Raw genomic sequence first — 24027 nt, 5'->3', positions numbered from 1 at the left:
GCATTGCCTGTCTCTTATTAGTATTATCACTGTATTTATCACTTATGTCATCAGCGCCGCTGGTGTAATGGTATCATGGAAGATTCCCATTCTTTCGACCCGGGTTCGATTCCCGGGCGGCGCACAATTTTTATTTATTTGTTCTCGCCAAATTCCAAAACAAAAAGTATTGTGAAGAAACCAAAATATATATTGAGTAATATATCCACCATCACCTATGTATTTGGATGCTTTCATCTCACTTGAGAGCGAACCAAAGATTTTCAAAGGTCCAACTACTAAACCCACCCTGGCCCCACTCAAGGGAAGTTTGGATTTGCAAAAAAAACACATTCCCAATTCACCCTTGTATATTTGTGTGTAATAAGACAAATATAAGCACCGACGAAATTATTATTGTAGAATTATTGCATTGCCAACCCCTGGATCTCTGACTCTAACGTTAGCTACAATGTTGCTGGTTGTGATCAGTCACGTGAGTTTCCAAGACGTGTGTTATTTTTTGTTCGTCACCATTTTTTAAAAATTGTTTTTATTTACAATACAAAATAAACAATTTACATCGCTACATCAAACATGTCTAACAAACACAACACAGGTATAAACAAGAACATATTAAATAAAATAATAATATATAAATAAATAAAACACAATTATAGTGCAATTGTATTCACTCGGGAAAAAAAAATGCATTATAATGATTCAGGAAGATTATATTATATTTGTTATTCACTAGGGATAATGTCTCAATTCAATCAAAAAATATTAGTAATTTTGGTATAGAATTCTGGAATTTTTGTTTGTGTATAAAGTATTTGGCAATAAGAATAAAAAAAATCACAATCATTTCAATTGTCTTGTTATTATTGCAATAGTAACATATTATATCCTTCATGTCAAAAACATGGGTGGTGTTCAAACTGGTAAATAACTATTCTGCAATGCTTTCCCAAAAATCTATCACAGATTTATTTTCATAGAACAAGTGTGTTAGATTTTCACATTTTTCACAGAAAACGCAGATCTCATCAATGGCCACATATAATTACATGGATATATCGTATATCTTATGTAGAATTTTAAAGTGCACAATATTTGTAAGGCATCAACCAAGTTTTTTCCCAGACAATGTCGGGATTTGTTCATCACCAGATGTCTTGGTAATGTCACTTAAAAGGTCGTCAATATAAAACTCAAGAAGCAGATATGGTTTCGAAATAGTGATTTTACTGACGCCTGCAGCTGAAGTGTGTTACACATTATTTGGTCCATTCATTGCGCATGCGACCGTGGACATCCGCTCTTATTTTCCGCCATCTTCCACTTCGGCTGTGCACCCATTGTTCATACAAGCTGATCACGGCTGGTTTCCACAGTCAGCGATTGAGGTGATTTGTGCCCCTTTTTATAAATACTCCTGTAAGTCTGCATGAACTGTATTAGAAAGTGCGTGTGTATCCCTCAAAATACCATACACTGATTACTCTCGCAGGGCGCGACATACGAAAACATGATGATGATGATGGACGACGAACAGCCCAAAACCCTGTAAGTAACTAACATTAACGCGGGCTGGCTAGCCAGATCAGTTCAGTAGCTAGCTACTTTACATGTGTCTATTAGAAAGTGTGTTCCACCATTTAAAAACGTCCATGTACTAATGTCTGGTTCTGTCAATGTGTGACCATTATTGATGTAGATGGTGTAACTCAATCGGGACAGTCCATGGCTCGAGATTTGTCAATCTCGTTCGCTTTCGCCGAAACGAAAACTAGTTATAGTTAGCTAACCAGCTAACGTTAGCTACCTACGTCTCAACAGACTAGCTATGTATATATCGTTCTAACCAGCTAACTACTAGCTAGTTACTTGATATTGATTTTATTCATATGTCCATAACAGAAATGAGCTACTACTGTTACTTTTAACGTTACCGTCTTGTCAAAGCAGCAATCATTGGCTAACTTTCAGCTAACAACCTTACTTTCGTGGCAAATATGCAGAGACAGGCGTGTCATCCACTAATTTGTGCCCTGGCGTCAGCCAATTTGCCCAGTATTACATTTAATCGGTAACCAAAATTATGTTATGGATTTATTGAGTTTAATATGATAGCTAGCTGGCTAACTAGCTTACATCCACACATTCCAACAAGGAAGGGACTGCGCGAGGCCCAACTCCAAGCGTCATGCAATGCATGCCTTTCTACCGGCTGCTGGGGATGATAGCCACGTAAACGAGAGTCAGATTTTTTGAGGGGACGGCCAGAAGTTGCTTTAAACGAAATATGCGTCAAACGCAAGGGTTAGATAAGGTTAGTTGTCTCACTGAAGTAACTGTCTACTGTTCTGGCTAATTGTAAGTGCAGCAGTGCACCCTACATTTTGCTTCCCTGGAAGAAGTAGCTAAACTTGCTTAGAACTTCCTAGTCACGTGCTTGTTTTTTCCCTCCAGGTATGTAGGGAACCTGTCTAGGGATGTCACTGAGCCCCTCATCCTACAGGTTTTCACACAGATCGGCCCCTGCAAGAGCTGTAAAATGATTTTTGATGTGAGTATTCCTGGACCCAAGATAATTTGTTTGATATTGATCGACAGTTCTTTACTGTCAATGGTGATTGGTAACTGTCTAATGAGAACATGTGGCTAATGCTGTTGACGGACCTTGCTTTGGATTCAATGAGTGCGGTTACATGCACACAATAATGTAATTATTGTGGGTAGTTGGATTAATATGTTAGTTGCTTGATTATGTTATTTTTGGGAAGCATATTTGCACGTGAAAACTTGTAAGACTCTTGTATTCAATTGTGTCGAACACACTCGCTCTAAAGAGGGAGGCTTGCTCGGCTGGTGCAAGCACATACGCAGATCAAACACAGCAGGAATCCTGAATTTAAGGTGTTTACATGTCCTAATGATTTGAAAGATTGCTAAAAAAAAAAAAATACTGGTTTTAATCGCCGTATGCTTGCTTGGTTTTGACCTTATGCTGATTTAAGATAAGCAGCGTAAGGTGTTTATGACTTGCATAATCTGCCTACTGCCATGATCAGTTTAATATGGTGTTATTAGTGTGCATGTAAACACTCATTGTAACTCTTGTTATCTTACAGACTGCAGGCAATGATCCATACTGCTTTGTGGAGTTCTATGAACACAGGCATGCTGCTGCTTCGCTGTCTGCCATGAATGGGCGTAAAATTATGGGTAAGGTAAGCTATCGTATCTACAAGTTGAGTTGGGATGGGTGAGTTATGGTTTTGAGCAACCAGTAGGCAAAAACTATGAGGATTAGCTGTGTCAGGCAGTGAGTTTCTCAACAATGTTGAAATGGCAAAGTCATGAATGGATTTGCTTTGTGAGAATGGCTTATTCCGACTTCCCGTCCACAGGTAAGTACTTTGATTCCCCAGATTAAATGAGACTGAAAGATGTGATCTGATTCCAAATATAGGCCTAACCACCACAGTTGGTTCCAATGCTGACTACCAGGCATGTTCGTGTATAATATATATGATCCTATTGCTCCAAATATGGAGTAGGTTAGTTCTGTTGTATGGACATCAAGTGCATTTCTGTCTTAGTGGTTGATTGACTATATATTAGATTAAAATGTTCTTGACCCATCGCTGGTTTTGTAAAAGAAAACAATCGGTATGCTTTTTTCCCCCAAATATTTATTTATTTATTTATTTAAAAAATATATATAAACTAGGGAAGCCAGTTAAGAACAAATTCTTATTTACAATAACGGCCTACCTCAGCCAAATCCTCCCCTAACCCGGATGACGCTGGGCCAATTGTGCGCCGCCCTATGGGACTCCCGATCACTGCCGGTTGTGATAAATCTAAAACAATTTCAGTACCTTTTCCAGACTCACAGCTTCACAATACATATAGGGTCTAACCTCAGGAGAAATATATATTCAGTGCCAATTATTTTATCCTCAACAGGTAATGAAGGACCATTTGAGGAGTAATACAAGTTGATAATGTCACTGGTTTGTAAGTCCTTTGTTACTTGGACCTTTTACTCAGTAGTTTATAGTCCACTTGTTTATGGAGTGCACAGTTCTTCCATGTTCTGTTCTCTGCTTGTCACGGCATTGAGATTCACTCTGCATTTGGTCAGGTGGCTCATTTGTTTCTCACAGACTGCACCACAGAAACTGAGGTAGTAATATAGCCCACTGTATCTAAATTATGTAAACATCTAGCCTGCTCACTATCGCACTCTCAATTTAAGGGGTTTTATTGGCATGGGAAACATATGTTTACATTGCCAAAGCAAGTGAAATAGATAATGAAGAAAAGTTAAATTAAATAAAATGAACAGTAAAGAGTACTCAAGTCCCAAAAGAATAAAGACATTTCAAATGTCATTATGTCTATATACAATGTAATGATGTGAAAATAGTTACATTTGACCTGGCAACAGGTCACAAATCGTTTTTGCTGTGATTGCACACTGGTATTTCACCCAATAGATATGGGTGTTTATCAAAAGTGGATTTGTTTTCAAATTCTTTGGTCTGTAATCTGAGGGAAATGTCTCTAATATGGTAATTCTCTCTCTCTCTAGGAGGTTAAAGTCAACTGGGCCACAACACCAAGCAGTCAGAAGAAAGACACAAGCAGTAAGTGCCCAGCTCCCTTATCAGTCAGTTCCATAGGAAAATAGTGAGGTTCTCTCTGTAAATGTGGTCTTCCACACCATAGATATACAAATACATCTCTATATGGGCAACTCTACTGTAACAGAATGATGCCGAGACTCAGAATTTTCACTTTAAAATATATGTATAACAAAAAACAATTATTGCAAAGTTAAACAAACCATACAATTCTATGCACAAGGACTACTTTGAACAATTTCCACTGAAGATTTTACTAAACTCATTTACTTGAACAGTGCAGATGCAACATTTGGTAAGAGAGTTACAATTTGTGCGGTTTGTTCTGTCATTCTGTTACCAAACTTAGTTTCTGCACTGTTCTTCAAGTAGTGTTTTAGAAAAATGTTCAGTGATCATTGTTAAATGTAGTCATTGTGCATAGAGTTGTATGGTTTTAACTTTTGCAGTCATTAACTTTGCAGTCAACTTATCAAAAAAAGAAACGTCCTCTCACTGTCAACTGCATTTATTTTCAGAGAACTTAACATGTAAAAATTTGTATGAACATAAGATTCAACAACTGAGACATAAACTGAACAAGTTCCACAGACATGTGACTAACAGAAATAGAATAATGTGACCCTGAACAAAGGGGGGATCAAAAGTAACAGTCAGTATCTGGTGAGGCCACCAGCTGCATTAAGTACTGCAGTGCATCTCCTCCTTGTGGACTGCACCAGATCTGCCAGTTCTTGCTATGAGCTGTTACCCCACTCTCCACCAAGGCACCTGCAAGTTCCCAGACACTTCTGGGGAGGAATGGCCATAGCCCTCACCCTCTGATCCAACAGGTCCCAGAAGTGCTCAATGGGATTGAGATCTGGGCAGAATACTGACATTCCTGTCTTGCAGAATATCACGCACAGAACAAGCAGTATGGCTGGTGGCATTGTCATGCTGGAGGGTCATGTCAGGATGGGTACCACATGAGGGAGGAGGATGTCTTCCCTGTAATGCACATCGTTGAGATTGCCTGCAATGACAACAAGCTCAGTCCGATGATGCTGTGACACACCGCCCCAGACCATGACGGACACTCCAACTCCAAACCGCTCCAGAGTACAGGCCTCGGTGTAACGCTCGTTCTTCAAAGATAAACGTGAATCTGACCATCACCCCTGGTGAGACAACTGCAACTCGTCAGTGAAGAGCACTTTTTGCCAGTCCTGTCTGGTCCAGCGACGGTGGGTTTGTGCCCATAGGCAATGTTGCCGGTGATGTCTGGTGAGGACAGGCCTTACAACAGGCTTACAAGCCCTCAGTCCAGCCTCTCTCAGCCTATTGCGCACAGTCTGAGCACTGATGGAGGGATTGTGCATTCCTGGAGTAACTTGGGCAGTTGTTGTTGCCATCCTGTACCTGTCCCGCAGGTGTGATGTTTGGATGTACCAATCCTGTGCAGGTGTTACACGTGGTCTGCCACTGCGAGGACAACCAGCTGTCTGTCCCGTCTCCCTGTAGCACTGTCTTAGGCGTCTCACAGTACGGACATTGCAATTTATTGCCCTGGCCACATCTGCAGTTCTCATGTCTCCTTGTAGGGTGCCTAATGCACGTTCTTGCAGGGACCCTGGGCCTCTTTCTTTTCTTTTGTTTTTCAGAGTCAGTAGAAAGGCATCTTTAGTGTCCTAAGTTTTCATAACTGTGACCTTAATTGCCTACAGTCTGTAAGCTGTTAGTGTCTTAACGACCGTTCCACAGGTGCGTGTTCATTAATTGTTTATGGTTCATTCAACAAGCATGGGAAACAGTGTTTAAACCCTCTACAATGAAGATCTGTGAAGTTATTTGGATTTTTACAAATTGTCTTTGAAAGACAGGGTCCTGAAAAAAGGACATTTTCTTTTTTTGCTGAGTTTACATTTTAAAGGGAAAAAGCAGTCTGCATCATTCTGTTAACATGGAATTGCTCATATCTCTCAATTTCTTCACAATGTGCTGCATCCAGCAAGGAGTCACAATTGTTGTCTCATGTCCTCCCAACAGATCATTTCCATGTCTTTGTTGGTGACCTCAGCCCCGAAATCACAACAGATGATGTCAAAGCTGCCTTCGGCCCATTTGGGAGGATATCGTATGTACCTTACAAACATTAATGTCTATCACAGGGTTACATTGGATAGCTTAAGTCCTGAAGAGTAATTGTCCTGAAGAGTATCAGTCAGTAATTTGTTTACATGGTCACATTACTCCTTATTGAGTGAATGGTGTGTTTCTCCTCAGGGATGCTCGTGTGGTCAAAGATATTGCCACAGGGAAATCTAAAGGCTATGGTTTTGTCTCTTTCTTCAACAAGTGGGTAAGTGTTACAGATGGATGTAATCACTTATGGGGGGGGGGTCATAATAACTCATAATGGAAGAGTTTCCTGTAAATGTAGTCAACATTATCCTTTGGTATTTGGGTATGTGATGGGTCATATGATGAATATCTCTTTTACTACTCACAGGATGCAGAGAATGCCATTCAGCAGATGGGTGGCCAATGGCTAGGTGGCAGACAGATCAGGACCAACTGGGCTACTAGAAAACCCCCAGCCCCTAAAACCACCTATGAAAGTGAGTCCAGGCAAGATAGTCATTGGTTTCCAGTGCATTTGTCATTGAGAAGAAATGTAAGATAAAAACCTAACAACTATATTATCCTCTAACACTGGTTGTGTTCAGAGAACAATGTCATACATTTTACTCCATTGTGTGATCAATGGAGCCCCTAAGATCTTCTTATTTTGTTGAATGGTAACTTTCATTCTCCTGTTCCCAATAGCCAACACCAAGCACCTGGCCTTTGATGAGGTAGTGAACCAGTCAAGCCCCAGTAACTGCACTGTGTACTGTGGGGGAGTCAGCACCGGTCTAACAGGTTGGTAGTCTGTCATTCAACTGTTTACTTTCTGTTGTGTGTGTGTGTGAGAGAGAGAGGGGTCTTTGACATGCCTCCCTCCTGTTTTCTAGAACAATTGATGAGACAGACCTTCACCCCCTTTGGACAAATCATGGAAATCCGTGTGTTCCCAGACAAAGGATATTCCTTTGTGAGGTATGCCATGAGATGAAAAATTGCTAAACCTCTGACAGACTTAGACAAAGACAAAAATTTTCTGCATATGTTTCTCAGTAACTAGTACCATATTTTGACTCCTCTCTGTTCAGGTTTAACTCTCACGAGGGAGCAGCCCATGCAATTGTGTCTGTGAATGGTACTTCGATAGAGGGACATATGGTGAAGTGTTACTGGGGTAAAGAGACCCCGGACATGATTAGCTCTATGCAGCCGGTTCAGCAAGTTCCCCAGGTATGAAGCAAGAGCCAGAGGCTTCCACTCATCGGCATAGCTTATGCACAGCTTACGCACGCATGCATACACAGGCACACACTCTTACACTGTTGTCCTCTCTCCCCTGCAGCAGAACAAAGTGGGCTTTGCAGCCCAGCCCTATGGCCAGTATGCCCAGTGGTACGGCAATGCCCAGCAGATTGGCCAGTATGTCCCCAATGGGTGGCAGGTACCCACCTATGGCGTTTACGGCCAGGCCCAGGCCTGGAACCAGCAGGGTTTTCAGTAAGTACACAAGGACATCTGCAGGGCTCCCCTCCCCTCCAGCAACAAGGCTGCAGCTGAGTGTCTTTGGCTGGGCTTCCCAAGGACAGCTAGGCTCCAGCCCAGTCGCCTGCAGCTCTGGCCAGGGGAAGGAAGGAGCCAAAGATGTCCTCCAACCTTCACCCTCGCCACCATATCCAGCTTATGAGGACAAAGACAAAAAAACGAATTTAAAAAAAAGATATAATCAAAGATTTAATTTGTGATTTATTGGTCAAGATAACAGCAATTTCATCCTTTTTTCCCATCTGAGTTTGATCCTTTTTCTTTTTTTTTAATATAAAAAGAGCATTAATTAATGTCCTTTTTGGCCTTTCAAAATGGCCACTATTCTGGGTCTAATTGGACTTGTCGCCAGATGTGAGTGTCCGCTCAATGAACTACATCGTCCTAGACAGTGAGGAAACTGGGATTGTTGAATACACAGAAAGGGACCTGCTGCCCTCTGAAGCTTTTCCCAGTGCAGAGGGATACATCTTAGTGTGCACGTGTCGCATCCACGTTATTATTTTAAGTGCCATGTCATCTTTTGTTACTTCATGCACACTTGTTTTTACTCTGAACTTTAATTTGCCCTTATTTGTTGAATATGATTTTTTTTCTCCTGAGTTAAAATACATTGCTACTTAAAATGTGATGTATGAATTTGTGTTGGTAGATTATAGCTACATTTGACATATGACTAGTCATTTGCTTGTCTCAAATTGGTATAATTGGGTTTGACAAATCCTGTTAACTGCTCTTATAACAGGAGAAACATTGATAATGAGTTTACCACAGCAGTTTTTTTTAGTTCTTGTTTTTCTCTAATCTAGAGAACCAAAGAATGGAGTAACTTGGAATAATTTGCTGAAATCCTAAATATTACTGTTTTGGAAATAGAAATTGCGGAGTTACTTAACTAGATTGTATGTGAACATCCCACCAAAATTTTGTGAGTCCATGCAAATATTCTTATGAGGAAATATTAGGCTACAAAGAAATAGTTAAGCAATAATGCCTGGGAATTATAGTTGACAACTCCTGACAAGGGCTGTTCTGAGACTGATTTTAGGATTTAAAACGATCTGTCTGAGCTACAGGCTCCCCAACTCTTACTATGTTGAAATCATCAGTCACTGTTGCCAATACCCGACGTACTGACCGTTCAAATGTTAACTTTTCCCTTCAGGTATTTGTTTCATACTGGATGTTGCTGAAGATTTGATCAGGAAAAACAAGTCATGAATGGGGTTTTGGCATGAAACAGTCACATTTTTGTTATTCATTTACAGTGTTACAGGATTCAGGGAAGAAGTTTAAAATGCAACTTCAAAGCCAAATTTAAACGCAGCTAGTCCCACTTCAGCCCTTCTCTGCAACATTGAATACGAGGAGTCAAGACGCATGCAAACATATTTTATGTAAAGCTACACCAGTTGATCATAACTAATTTAATACACTGAGCCTATGCTCTGTCTGCATGCCCACACTCACAAATACCATCCTTCGCTCTGTTTCCCTTTTCAATATCAAATCCCTTTCTCTCCCTAACATATTCTCTGCTGTCTTAGTTTTGTGCTGATCCTCTGACATACCCTGACCCTCGTGTGCTCGCACATTCTGTCCTCAGCTGGCGCTTGCTCAGTTTATTTGTTGTGTGTGCTGTCTGCTTGAGTCCCAAATGGCTCCCCTATGTAGTGCACTACTTTTTCAGGGCCCTGGGCAAAAGTAGTGCACTATAAAGGGAAAAGGGTGCCGTTTGGTATTAAGCCTGTCTTGCTTTCTCCTCTTTAACCTGCTGGTGTTTTTCTCCCCCCTGTTTGCAGTCACTTACTGGCCAGTGCTGGGTGGACAGGTGTGAGTGCCCTCAGTAATGGTGGGGTTATGGAAGTTACACAGATTGAATGGGAGTATGCTAGCAAACCAGGCCAGTATGGGAGCCACAGGATACCCCACACACTGATGATTGGGGGGGTGTAGTCAACTTCTTACTGGCTACTGGAGCACCACAGGGATCTGTGTTAAATCCCTGCCTCTTGTGGCAGACTAAGACTTGTTGGTACATGGCATTTGAAGGGGAAGTTGACCTCTGCTTAGGCTCATGAAACTGATTTCATAGGGGGTTAAGGGGAGCCATGGAGGACTGGAATAAACCACACGTATTATGCTGCCCTTGTTAGACGGACTGTACATGGCCAGTGCTGTACCATTTTAAATTAATATCACTTAAGGAGAGACTTTAGGATTTGTGCCATTGTTGGTATGTTTACAGTGTCTCAAACCCATTTTCATAAGGACTTAAAGTCAAAATAAATTGCTTTTGATTTAAGATTAATAATACATTTAGAGTTTGATGCAATGAATCATGTCAAAAGTAATGGATCCTTCACTTTTTTTGGTTTGAAGTAATAAAATGGGTAACTTTATTTTTTTCTTGCATTTTGTTTTCCATTCAGCCAATTGCAGGGATAGATGCCACTGCTTTCTTTCTGTAGGGGCAGACACATTGCACAGTATTCTCTTGTTTTTACACATTTGATTTCCAAGAGGTTTCTTTTTGCATTCCACCTTTCCCCTTTATATATTTTGGATGGCCTCAACATTTGCTTAATGTGTAAATAACCATACCTTGATTTCAAGCTGTATGAAGGAAAATCCAAATGTTCACTAAGGGAGCTTGTTTGCTTTCTTTGTTTCGATAACTGAAGAAATTAAACATTATTAGTAGCAGCATTATCAAATGCATATCCATGGTAACTGGCATAGTGATACATGTACATCCAGGAAGGGAAAAGACAGCATTGCTATGCAGTGCAAAAAATGAACACAATTTTTACTTTGAATAGTAATTATGTGCATAAATTGAGTTTTCTGCCATTTTCTATGAAGTAAGATCAGTATTTTTTTATGGAAAAACCTGAATGAATCTGAAATGTGCGCTGTTGCCCCTTGAACATGTTTTAATACCAGAGGGACCAGACCCATTGTGTTGCCTTAGAGTTGATTGCTTTTAATGGACACAATATCATTAAAGATTAGGCAGTGCCTACAGACATTTTCAAAACTTTTGTTTTGAAAAGTGTTTTACTCTGGGGTTTGATAATGTTTCTGCTACTGTAATAACCAATGTGTTCTTGCTTTGTCCAATTAAATTGCTGATGTGCAAAAACAATTTTCTGTCCTGTGTGATTAGTGGAGTGGAAAATATTCAAACAACTATTCCAAGTGCCTATAAAAGTTTGTTTTTTATTATAGAGATTGAAGTGTGATACGATCATTACAACCAAATAACACATTGAGGGGTGTAAGGGGCATGGGGAACAAACAACTTGAATATTTGCTTTCTTTTGTTGTGGTTCTTGTAGTTGTACCACAGAACAAGGATATGTGTTTCACCAGATGTATAAATCTGAAGCATCAGGTTGAAATTTCTATTCCTCACTAAACATGGTTAGGAAAGGGAGCCATTGATTTGGGTTTATATGCATTATTGGAAGAAGCCCAGTTCTGGCAGTGGGAGAGAATGGAGCAAGACGGAACTGGGCTGACGACGTGCTTATTTTCTCAGCGAAGAAAAGCCAGATTTCAGGTTTCTGTACTCAACTAAAATGTGTTTCTAACAGAGTGCACTAAGTTTTGTAGACATGAACCGTTGCCAAAGTTTCTGAAAATGTTGTTTACAAGGAGTGCAAGGGGCAAATTTAGTTATTCAACAGGCACACAGAAAGCATTCCCAAAAGAAAATATACAAGTACATGACAATAGGAACTTGCTTGCTCACCTCCTTGCTTATTCTGCCCACTTTTTTTATTTAGCTTGGCAAGTCAGTTAAGAACATTGTTATTTACAATGACAACCTAGGAACAGTGGGTTAACTGCCTTGTTCAGGGGCAGAACCACAGAATTTTACCTTGTCAGCTCAGGGATTCGATCTAGCAACCTTTTGGTTACTGGCCCAACACTCTAACCACGAGGCTACCTGCCGCCCCACTATGCTTAATTTGCTCCCATTGAAAACGACACAGATTAACCATCTTGGGTTAGTTATAAATATATTTGGTTGTACCAAATATTTTTTATAACTAACCCAAGATAGACCAGAGCCTGTTGTGGGAGTAAATTAATCATAGTAGGCAGAACATGCAAGGAGGTGGGCAGAGCCAAGCATGAACTAGTGAGATCCTATTGATGTGTTTTTGTCCATTAAAATAACATCAAATTGATCATACATACAGTGTAGACGTTAATGTTGTAAATGACTATTGTAGCTGGAAACGGCAGATTTTTAATGGAATAGGCATACAGAGGCCCATTATCAGCAACCATCACTCCTGTGTTCCAATGGCACGTTGGGTTAGCTAATCCAAGTTTATCATTTTAAAAGGCTAATTGATCATTAGAAAACCCTTTTGCAATTATGTTAACACAGCTGAAAACGGTAGTTCTGCTTAAATAAGCAATAAAAAATGGCCTTATTTAGACCAGTTGAGTATCTGGAGCATCAGCATTTGTGGGTTCGATTACAGGCTCAAAATGGCCAGAAACAAATAACGTTCTAATGAAACTCATCAGTCTATTTTTGTTCTGAGAAATGAAGGCTATTCCATGCGATAAATTGCCAAGAAACTGAAGATCTTGTACAACGCTGTGTACTACTCCCTTCACAGAACATCGCAAACTGGCCCTAACCAGAGTAGAAAGAGGAGTGGGGTGCACAACTGAGCAAGAGGACAAGTACATTAGTGTCTAGTTTGAGAAACAGACGCTTCACAAGACCTCAACTGGCAGCTTCATTAAATTGTACCCACAAAACACCAGTCTTGGCCTTTTCTTTGCAAGTAGCCCCCCCCCCCCCCCCCCCGCAGACGCGCTGGGCCGTACCCCTCCCAGTCGATGAGGTACTGGAGACCCCCCGCCCGGCGCCTCCAATTCAGGACTACACGAACCGAGTATGCCGGACCTCCCTCGATGTCCAGAGTAGGAGGCATGGCGTCACTGGGCCCAGCCTCAGCGAGGGGACCTGGCACCACTGGCCTGAGGAGAGACACATGAAAAGTTGGGTTAATGTGGTAATCAGCAGAGAGTTGCAAACTGTACGTTACCTCATTAACCCTACTCAGGACTTTAAAATGGCCCCACAAACCGCGGGCTCTGCTTCCGGCCGAGCAGGCGAAGGGGCAGGTTCCGGGTGGAGAGCCAGACCCGGTTGCCTGGAGAGAAGACAGGCGTCTCACTGCGGTGGCGGTCGGCCTGTTCCTTGTGCCGATGCACGTCCCGCTGAAGATGAGTGTGAGCAGCGTTTCAGGTCCACTCGTCCATCACAGGGGCCTCGGTCTGGCTCGGATGCCAAGCTGCCAGGGCCGGCTCATACCCCAACACGCATTGGAAAGGAGTGAGGTTAGTGGAAGAGTGACGGAATTCTGCGCACACTAAGCCCAAGGTAGAAAATCCGCCCACTCCTCAGCCGGTCCGGACAGTAACACCTCAGCAACCTGCCCACTTCCTGATTGACCCTCTCCCCATTCCCATTAGCTTCAGGACAGTACCCGGAGGTGAGATTGACCGTGACCCCCAGGCGTTCCATGAACGCTTTCCGTACATGATCTGACACAATCTCCTCCATGATCTCTTAGTGCCGGAATACGTGCGTAAAAAGAAACTCCGCGGTTTGCATGGCCGACGGGAGCCCAGGCAGAAGGAGGCGACAGGCTTTGGAAAACCGGTCACAACGACAAGAACAGTGGTGTTCCCCTGGGAGGGGGGAAGGTCAGTGACAAAGTCCACCGAGAGGTGAGACCAGGGTCGTTGTGGAACTGGCAGGGTAAGGAGCTTTCCACAAGGGAGGTGTCTGCATGTCTTTGACTGAGCACAAATGGAGCAGGAAGAAACCTGGGTGTCCCTAGCCAAGGTGGGCCATCAGTACTTCTCAGTCAGGCAGGCAATGGTACAGCTTATCCCAGGATGACCCGACACAGGCGCCGTGTGCACCCAGGTAAGGCACCGTGTGCATCCGTGCCCCTGTTCTCCGGGCACTGTGCAAGTGCAGTTTCCGTGCGCAGGGCCTGCCGTGTGTCGGCAGCCACGTCACCACATCACTGGTGCGATGATACGGGACGGAGGGATGATGGGGGTCTTCTCTCCCTCCCTCTCCTCTGCGTCATAGAGGCGAGACAGGGCATCCGCCTTCACGTTCCTCGAGCCTGGCCTATAAGAAAGCATGAATTGGAACCTGGCGAAGAATAGAGCACACCTGGCCTGTCTCGGGTTTAGCCTCTTCACTGCCCTGATGTACTCCAGGTTGCAGTGGTCCATCCACACCAGGAAAGGGTGTTTGGCCAGTGCCTCCATGCCTTCTGAGAATTCATGACTGCCAAGAGTTCCCGGTCCCCTATGTCGTAGTTCCTCTGGGCGGGGCTCAGCTGCTTGGAGTAAAAGGCGCAGGGTCACAGCTTTGGAGGGGTTCTGGTGCGCTGGGACAGCACAGCTCTGACTCCTACTTTGGAGAAATCCACCACGATGATGAAGTGAGGGGTTGGGATATGCCAACATGGGAACATTGGTGAAGCGTGCCTTCAGTGTCTCGAAAGGCCTCTCCGTCTCCGTCCAATGAAGCCGCTGGTGACCTCCTCTCAGCAGGGCCACCAGCAGGAAGCTAAGAAGTGCGACCACAGTGCTGATGCCCTGGATGAACCTCCAGAAATAGTTGGCAAATCCCAGGAATCGCTGGACTGCTTTCCCAGAGTTGGGGATGGGCCATGACCTGACAGCACTGACGCATTGCTCCTCCATCTCTACTCCCTCTGTGGATATGAGGTAGCCTGAAAATGACACAAACTGCTGGAAAAACAAACACTTCTCTTGTTTAACATATAGATCATGCTCCAACAGTCTTCACAGCACAGACCTGACTAACGAGCACAGACCTAAACCACTGTGCCCCGTCCCAGCATGTCCCGAAACACTTCGTTAATAAAGGCCTGGAAGACTGAAGGAGCATTAGATAGGCCAAAAGGTATCACGAGATACTCGTAATGGCCCGTGATAGTGCAAAGGCCGTTTTCCATTTGTCTCCTGCAAGAATGCGCACCAGATTGTTGGCGCTCTTCAAGTCCAGTTTTGTGAAGTACTACATTTGTTCGATGATGGTTGGGTTGAGGGGTAAAGGATAGTTGAACTTAACGGTGGCTTTATTCAGAGGTCGATAATCAATGCAGGGGCACAGTCCCCCATCTTTATTTTTAAGAAAAAAAAAAGCTAGAGCAGGCTGGTGACGTTAGAGGGGCGGATAAAACCCAGCTGGAGGCTTTCAGGTATGTAGGTCTCCATGGCCTCGGTCTCCGCATAGGAGTGGGGATAGACAGCAGGTCAATGGCACAGTCCCAGGGGCGATGAGGAGGCAGGCGTGTAGCCTGGGTCTTAGAGAAAACCCGGTGCAGATCCTGGTATTCCTCCGGTAAATCCACTTGAGGGGCGTGGTCCGGACATTCCACAGTAGTGATGTTGACACCGCCAGATACCTCCCTTGACACTTCTGCGACCAACCCAGCAGTCTCCCCTCGGACCAGAAAATTACAGGGTTATGCCAACTCAACCAGGGGAGACCTAAAACAACAGATGTGGGTGTCAATAATCAAAAAGGTTATCTGTTCTAAATGAGTGTCATGGGTCAGCAGAGAAATGGGAACAGTGTTGTATGAGCTCTGTCCCTATTGGATGATTATCCAGCGCTCGAACCGGAATGGGTGACTGTGGGGGAACCAAAGGAATGCGTAATGCAGTGGCCCTTGCACTATCTAAAAGATTCCCGGCATCTCCGGAATCAATCAGAGCTAACGGGAGTGAGGCGCTAGGGTATTCAGGGAATTTAATGGGAAAACACACTGGTTGAGTTGACAGGCAGTTAACCCACTGTTCCTAGGCCGTCATTGAAAATAAGAATTTGTTCTTAACTGACTTGCCTAGTTAAATAAAGGTAAAATAAAAAATAAAAAGAAGGGAGGGGAGATCTTGCATCCTACCTGGGTTAGAGCAGGAGAATTCCCTGGCTTGTCACCTCCTCTCCTACGAGCTGCCTCAGGCAAACGTGCAGAGCCCACCTCCATCGGCTCTGGCCACGGAGCAGGTGTAGCCATGGGCTCCGGATTCCGCGTCGGTATTTTTCGGGACCGCAGGACGTTGTCCAAACTAATCGCCATGCTGATGAGCTGGTCGAGTGACAGGTTGTCATCACGGCAGGCTAACTCCATCTATACCCCCTCCCCGCAGTCCGCTGCAGAACAGGTGACCAGAGACGACTCGTTCCATCCGGTGGAGGCCGTGATGGTCTGGAACTCCTTAGCGAACTCCGAGGCGGTCCTCAGATCCCTGGCGTAGTCGGAGTTGGCGCTCACCCCCCTCTCGGCCCTCCACAGGATGATCAAACGCTGAGCGGAAGGGGAGGGTGAAGCGCTCGTAGGACTCGACCTCGGGTCCGCCCGTTTCCCAGACCGCGACATCCCAGTCCAGGGCCCGTCCGGTCATGACCATGGCAAACCCTGTCTCTGGAGATGACCATGGCCACCCTGTCTCTCCCGGGGACTGCCTTGGCGTAGCAAGTGAGGTACATGCCACATTGCAGAAGGAATCCCTTGCAACTCGCTGGCGCTCTATCCAACATGTTACTGGGCCCACCCATAACCGCAGCCATACTCTGGACTTAGTTATTACCAAGTGTCTTCCTATTGGCATATCTTCTATTGTTGTTACTTTATCTGATCACCACTGTGTATTTTTTACTACCTTGTTGCCCATAGCACAGGGTAATACTGAACGCAATTATTAAGAAACGCCATTTTACCTTTGAAGTTGCTCCAGATTATCAGATTACCAGATTATCAGTGTATAAACAATGCACCATCATTTTGTGATCATTTAGTTGATAACTTTAATAGCAAATTCGGGGCAACCATTGATGCTTTAGCTCCAGTAAGGTTGAAAGAGGATCCAAACGGAGAGAAACTTGGATGAGAAATTCCAGAAAGTAATAGCAGTGGAGAAAGTCACATTTGCAGGTCAATTATGATATTCTGAGAGAGTAACTTGGCATATACAGTTGAAGTCGGAAGTTTACATACACTTAGGTTGGAGTGTGGTGGTTAATTTCTTTACTATCAAATGAGGAGAGACAAACTTGTCACACAAGTCAGAGTTATACTTACACTAAATCTTGAATCACTTATTAATAAGGAAGCAGGTCAATACAACGCACACATATAAAGTAATCGATTGGGTGCTCTACGATAATGATGGCTGGTCATGGCTGGTAGACGATTCACGATCAGATGATTTGTTGAGAGCCCCGAGACAAAAGTACAAAGGTATTTTTTAAAGCAGAAAGGGACAGCACAGGGGGATATAGAAATTATGGTGGCCTAGACAGGGCTCCATCCCCTGTCATCAGGCAGTATGACAGGGTTCCGGTGTAGTGCAGCGGTCTAAGGCACTGCGTCTCAGTGCAAGAGGTGTCAGTACAGTCCCTGGATTGAATCCAGGCTGAATCACATCCGGCCGTGATTGGGAGTCCCATAGGGCGGCGCACAATTGGTCCAGCAATGTCCGGGTATGACCGGGGTAGGCTGTCATTGTGAATACGAATTTGTTCTTAACTGACTTGCCTAGCCTTGCCTTGCCTTAAATAAACTGCTATACGAGACTCACACACAGTGTGCTACTTTTGGTCAGAGCCCAAATAAGGGCATAGGCAATTACTGCCCACTGAATCTCTGTTGCCATTGTGCTTAACAGCAGAATGGAGACAGCTGGCAGAATCTGTAGAGAGAGGGACTCTACAATGAGATATACACTTCGCTCAGGCCAGCAAGTCAGTCTGTCTGTCAGCTAGTGTGGAGCCATAAGCAACTACTACTACTACTAGTAGTATTAACAATAGTAGTGGCGGTAGTAGCAGCAGCGTAGTAGACAGATTTATAATGCTTATTTCATTATTTGACACATTGACTGTGGTCTTGTGGAGGGCTGTTGCAGGCCTGTTAAAGATGTTTTGTTGTTTGTCAGTGTGTTGGTGAATCCTCCCAGCCACATCAAAAATAAAGCTGTGGACTCTGGGTTTCATCATAGCCAGCAATGCCAAAAGGTACAGTACCACCTTTTGTTTAACAGTGCTGTAACTCTACCACCTTAATATTAGCTCATTAGCTAGAGCCTTGACTCAAAGTTATCAGTATGTATGGGAGTATTCACGGTAGTCACTTTTGTGTTAGTGTGTGTTTGTTCAGGGCTAGTATGCACTGCTCTGTGTGTCACAGCGACATCAAGGATTTGTCCAGGATGCGACCCTGCAGGTGCACTGAGCAGTGACCCAAAACAAGCCTTTTCATTACTAACCTCCTTTTCACAAGAAGCAAAGCAATGGAGACAAGACTCTTGAGAGGTGCAGAGAGGGTGCAGCCTCCAATTCCTCCTCTAGGTGGGGTCCTCATCCCACATGTTTCTCCACTGTGCTGTCCTCAAGGCAGTTGAGCACCAAGTCCCTCTGTCTGTCCTGTTCGCCTCATTACACCACTCACACAGGGCAGAGACACTCAGAATGGCTGTCTGTCACCATGATCCCTCTGTCTCATATAAACCTGTATGTTACCCATGAGTGTTTCTGACCTGCAGGACTGTCTCTCACCTGTGTATTTCTCAACTCTGTCTGTGTGTGTGTGTGTGTGTGTGTGTGTGTGTGTGTGTGTGTGTGTGTGTGTGTGTGCGTGCGTGCGTGCGTGCACCTCCCATCAGTCTCAAATCAAATGAAATCAAATGTATTTATATAGCCCTTCGTACATCAGCTGATATCTCAAAGTGCTGTACAGAAACCCAGCCTAAAACCCCAAACAGCAAGCAATGCAGGTGTAGAAGCACGGTGGCTAGGAAAAACTCCCTACAAAGGCCAAAACCTAGGAAGAAACCTAGAGAGGATCCAGGCTATGTGGGGTGGCCAGTCCTCTTCTGGCTGTGCAGGGTGGAGATTATAACAGAACATGGCCAAGATGTTCAAATGTTCATAAATGACCAGCATGGTCAAATAATAATAATCACAGGCAGAACAGTTGAAACTGGAGCAGCAGCATGGCCAGGTGGACTGGGGACAGCAAGGAGTCATCATGTCAGGTAGTCCTGAGGCATGGTCCTAGGGCTCAGGTCCTCCGAGAGAGAGAAAGAAAGAGAGAAAGAGAGAATTAGAGAGAGCACACTTAAATTCACACAGGACACCGAATAGGACAGGAGAAGTACTCCAGATATAACAAACTGACCCTAGCCCCCCGACACATGAACTACTGCAGCATAAATAGTGGAGGCTGAGACATCACACATCTCATCACACATCTCTTGAGTCTAGGCTTCAGACGGCCATCACTGGGAGTTCTGCTCTTCAGGTAAGTAATCAAACCCTTCTAAACAGGAATAGTTTCATTTTGAACATGCTGAAACAGGAATAGGTTAGTTTTGAACATGCTGAGACAAATACTTTATTTACCACTTACTATGATATATTTACACACACACACACACACACACACACACACACACACACACACCCCTAGTGTGTGTAACATCAGTGTGTCCTGTTATTAGTAGAGGCTGCTTAGTGCAGGCAGGCAGTAAGGTCCTGGACAGCTAAGCACAGTAGAATAGCAGGCTGTGATTGACAGGCTGATAAATGGGCCAGCCCCCCAGAGAGAGAGGAGAGAGAGCTGTCAGGAGATGAGTTAGTGAGCAGATTACAGCTGAAATAAATCAAAGTACCCTTCTCTCTCTCTCTCTCTCTCTCTCTATCTCTCTCTCTCTCTCTCTCTCTGTCACACACACTCCTATCTCAGTCTCCTTATCGCTCTCCCTCTCTATCCTGTCTCCCCACCCTTTCTGTCTCTGTGATCTGTGATTTCACTACCGTAGTGAATACGTTTCCTCTACCTCTTGTGATCTTGACATCCACAGTGGTTGGACAGTGTGTGTGTGCCTCCCATGTTCTCTCTCCCTCAACCCTCTCTTCCCCAAACTTTCCGAGGCTTGTGTGTGTTTTCTCTCTGCTGTAGCCCAGAGGGAGAGACTCTTTGAGAGAGGGAGTGTGTGAGGCAGCAGCAGCAGCTGGAGGTGGGGCTGGACTCTGCAGGCCAGTTCCCCTGCAGGACATCTCTCTGGTAAGACTGGGACATGGAGGCAATTACTGTCGACACACACTCACCTTCTGAAACACTAGCACTACCTTACTAGAATCTAGCCAGCTAGAACTTCCTTAGCCAGATATTAAACATACATGTAATAATAACATAATACACATCATCAGTCATGTGTGTGTGTCTATGTGTCTATGTGTGTCTATGTGTGTGTGCATGCCAGTGCGTGCCAGTGCGTGTGTGTGCGTGCATGTGTGTGTGTGTCTGTGTGTCTATGTGTGTGAGTGTGTATCTATGTGTGTGTGTGTGTGTGGGTCTATGTGTGTGTCTATGTGTGTGTGTGTGTGTGTGTGTGTGTGCGTGTGTGTGTGTGTGGGTGTGTCTGTGTGTGTGTGTGTGTCTGTGTGTCTGTGTGTGTGCGGGCCTGTGTGTGTGTGTGTGTGTGTCTGTGTCCTCTCCTCAGACAGACAGAGTGCGAGTACCCTGGCGCTGCAGGACCACGTAGTGTTGTGTGTGTTTGGGGATGGGGGATCCAGCTTGCTGGGTCTGGGGGACTTCATGATGCCTCTGAGGGCCAGCAGCCTGACGGCCCCAGAGCTGAGAACTGTGGTCTTCCTGGGAGACCCACATTACTTCAGAAGGGAGTGGCCCAACATACAATACTTCCCCAACATCTACTGTGAGTCTCTGGACATGTTGGAATACCCTAGAATACCCATCCCTCTCCCCCAGAAAGAAAGAAAGAAAGAAAGAAAGAAAGAAAGAAAGAAAGACAGAAAGACAGACAGACAGACAGACAGGTGATGAGAGAGACAGATGGACAGGTGGTAAGGGAAAGTCCTGAAGACTCAGCAGAGGTGCCCTGGGAATTGTGAGTGAACAGAGTGTGTGTGTGTATGATGCCAGCGTGTGTGTAAGCAAACATTTTTTGTGTGTGTGTTTGAGCAAATGACGTGTGTGTGACTGCCAGTGTTTGCGCCGACAGCCTGCCGCTGAAATAAACATGTTCCAGTAATTAACCTTGACAGGATCAATGTGCCGCCAACAGCAGAAATGTGCTAATGACACAATTAATCCATAATTAAGGCATGCTTTCTCACTGGAGACACATAGCAACTGGACCAACCCATCTGGGCTGCCTATCAATGACAGTCTGTACGATGAGAGGGGATGTGTGTGTTGATGTTGATGTTGTTATTCTTTGTTTGAGACATTAGTGCATAATGTCACAGTTATACACTAATACCCAAGATGTTGACATGATTTGTGACACAAAACTCAGTGTTATAGAACACAAATCGTGTTATACAAATGCTTTTGGGGATCTCATTCCTTTGAATGTGTACATCATTGTATAGACGAAGAAGATCTAGTTTGTTTGTATAGTTTACATAGTTGTACTTTTCAGTGTGCACCATTGTAATGGTGTGTTATGCTTTGTGCTTTGCAGACTCCTCCTAAATTGCTATGATACCTGAGAAGGTGGAGATCACCCCTGCTCACAGCACCGGCACCACGGTCCCTCTGCTGGTGGAGGTGGGTATTGCGACAACTTCACTTCCTAGCACTGTGCTACATCAAAACTGTGACGGGAGTTTTTTTCAGAAATTCATGGTTAAATCACATAGTCAGTAAAAAACTTCTGGCCCTGAAGAATTCAAGATAGTCCAGTAAAAACCATGTAGTTTTAGGTGGATGGTGACAATTTGTTATAGTAAAGTACTGTAACGACCCTGGGTTTATAAGCGTGGAAATCGACTCTGCCGCTGGAACATGCTTTTGCGGCACAGTCGATAGCGCGCCAGACCTTGGGCTCGAAGGTCGAGGGTTCGAGACCTGCACCCTGCTGTTTCATTACATTGGTGTCAGAAGTGATCGGGCCTTGCATCCACGACAGTGCATGTGCTTGGCCGGTGAGCGTTCCTGTAAGACGTAGAGTCGCAAGCTAGTGCGAGGACGCGCTCTTTGAAAGGAGGGAGTAGTGTAACGACCCTGGGTTTATAAGCGCGGAAATCAACCCTGCCGCACGAGCATGCTTTTGCGGCACAGTCGATAGCGCGCCGGACCTTGGGCTCGAAGGTCGAGGGTTCGAGACCTGCTCCCTGCTGTTTCAATACAGTACATTATTGATATTCACAGCCAGCCCTGTTTAACAAAACTTTTTTACCAATGGAATCTTTAATGGAATCTTTAACTGACTGTATGTACTGTATGTACCAGCGGAGGCTCCTCAGTGGAGGAAGGGTAGGACCATCGTCAGTGAATATTATTATTTTTTTAATTCTGAAACATTAAAAAAGGTTACCTTATTAGATAAAACTATAATAAATATATTCATGTCACCAAATAATTGATTAAAGCACACGGTTTTGCAATGAAGGTCTACAGTAGTCTCAACAGCACTCTTTAGGGTGCCAATATGGTGTAGAGGACAGCTAGTTTCCATTGACTTCAGTACAAGACCTAGGAGGCTTGTAGTTCTCACCCCCTCCCATAGAATTACACAGTATTCATGACAACTTCTGGAAAACGTCCTACAACCTATCAGAGCTCTTGCAGCATGAACTGACATGTTGTCCACCCAATCAAAGGATCAGAGAATGAATCTAGTACTGAAAGCATAAGCCACAGCTAACTAGCACTGAAGTCCATAAGCGAAGGGAAAAGGTTAGAGGAGGAAAGAGCGTAGATGAGAGAAGGAATTATACAAAGATCAAAGAGCTCATGCTGTTTGTATGTGGCTGCTATGAAAGTGAACTGTGTTTGTGTGCGATCAGGAGTGTATTGATTCCGCCGATTCTGTTGGGAAAAAGTTTATTAAACGGAAGCAAACAGATCAAAACGGGGATAAACATATCTCAATTTGTCCAACTCTCGTTTGCAACTGTTGGACTAAAGATTACACCCTAGATCAGCTAGATGCAGGCAAGAGTGTGCAAGGCCCTATTGAATATGTCAATGTCTGTCATCTTGATTACAGAAATGTCTCTTGACCTGTGCACCTACGTTGTAAACTTTCAATCATAGGCTAGGTTGTAGCAACCTCATGATGGGTATAGGGAAAATTTGTGTATCATGTAGTAGCCTAAACCTATAGATGTTACATTGAGCTGGGTGAATGGAATAAGAATCACAGTCATCCAATATGCTATAAACACACTGTATATAGACTTTTCTATTGTGTTATTGACTGTACGTTTGTTTATTCCATGTGTAACTCTGTGTTGTTTGTGTCACACTGCATTGCTTTATCTTGGCCAGGTCACAGTTGTAAATGAGAACTTGTTCTCAACTGGCCTACCTGGTTAAATAAAGGTGAAATAAAAAAACTTTAAAAATCTAACATAATGGATCTAACATAATAATGTTAATAAACTGTCTGGCCATCACACAATGTTTACAATGACATTACCCGATATTCCTTAAATAGTAAATCAGTACTGCTTCGTTGCTTGTACTTATGCTATAGTTCATGGCTTGAAAGTATTATTTTACGCTTGGGAAGCATGATAATAGTACTGTTGTACTTCTTCTCTACTCAATGCTATACGTTCATGTATCTGGAGCACCAAAGATGGTGGACGATTGATAGCCTCCGCAAAATAGCT

The 24027-nt window shown here is 44.0% G+C and overlaps 1 protein-coding gene and 1 non-coding gene across 4 annotated transcripts; both read left to right on the top strand.

The window, feature by feature from the left end:
* Nucleotides 1-53: 53 nt before the first annotated feature.
* Nucleotides 54-124, top strand: trnag-ccc. The gene has a single exon. It is a non-coding gene; the product is annotated as a tRNA-Gly (tRNA).
* A 1116-nt stretch (nt 125-1240) lies between these two features.
* Nucleotides 1241-11433, top strand: LOC110536259 (nucleolysin TIA-1). Of its 3 annotated transcripts, XM_021621943.2 has the most exons (12): nt 1241-1388; nt 1493-1548; nt 2455-2551; nt 3117-3215; nt 4586-4640; nt 6666-6753; nt 6903-6978; nt 7129-7237; nt 7446-7541; nt 7634-7718; nt 7832-7973; nt 8086-11433. In XM_021621943.2, exons 2-12 carry the CDS (start codon nt 1511-1513, stop codon nt 8242-8244), a joined length of 1044 nt encoding a protein of 347 aa, XP_021477618.1. In that variant the 5' UTR covers nt 1241-1388; nt 1493-1510; the 3' UTR covers nt 8245-11433. The 3 variants fall into 3 exon arrangements, with proteins under 3 accessions (XP_021477618.1, XP_036792056.1, XP_021477617.1); XM_036936161.1 differs by having other exon boundaries at nt 1264-1548; nt 8089-11433; XM_021621942.2 differs by having other exon boundaries at nt 1279-1548.
* Nucleotides 11434-24027: the final 12594 nt, after the last annotated feature.

The sequence above is a fragment of the Oncorhynchus mykiss genome, chromosome 11, assembly GCF_013265735.2.
Source record: "Oncorhynchus mykiss isolate Arlee chromosome 11, USDA_OmykA_1.1, whole genome shotgun sequence".
In the NCBI taxonomy this organism is placed as follows: Eukaryota; Metazoa; Chordata; class Actinopteri; order Salmoniformes; family Salmonidae; genus Oncorhynchus; species Oncorhynchus mykiss.
This window is presented reverse-complemented; position numbering and strand designations above follow the sequence as displayed.

Coding starts and splice junctions, on each gene's coding strand:
- LOC110536259 (XM_021621943.2), top strand. CDS start 1,511: ATGATGATGATGATGGACGACGAACAGCCCAAAACCCT. Junction 6,979..7,128: donor TCTCTTTCTTCAACAAGTGG/GTAAGTGTTACA, acceptor TACTACTCACAG/GATGCAGAGAATGCCATTCA. Junction 7,719..7,831: donor AAAGGATATTCCTTTGTGAG/GTATGCCATGAG, acceptor CTCTCTGTTCAG/GTTTAACTCTCACGAGGGAG.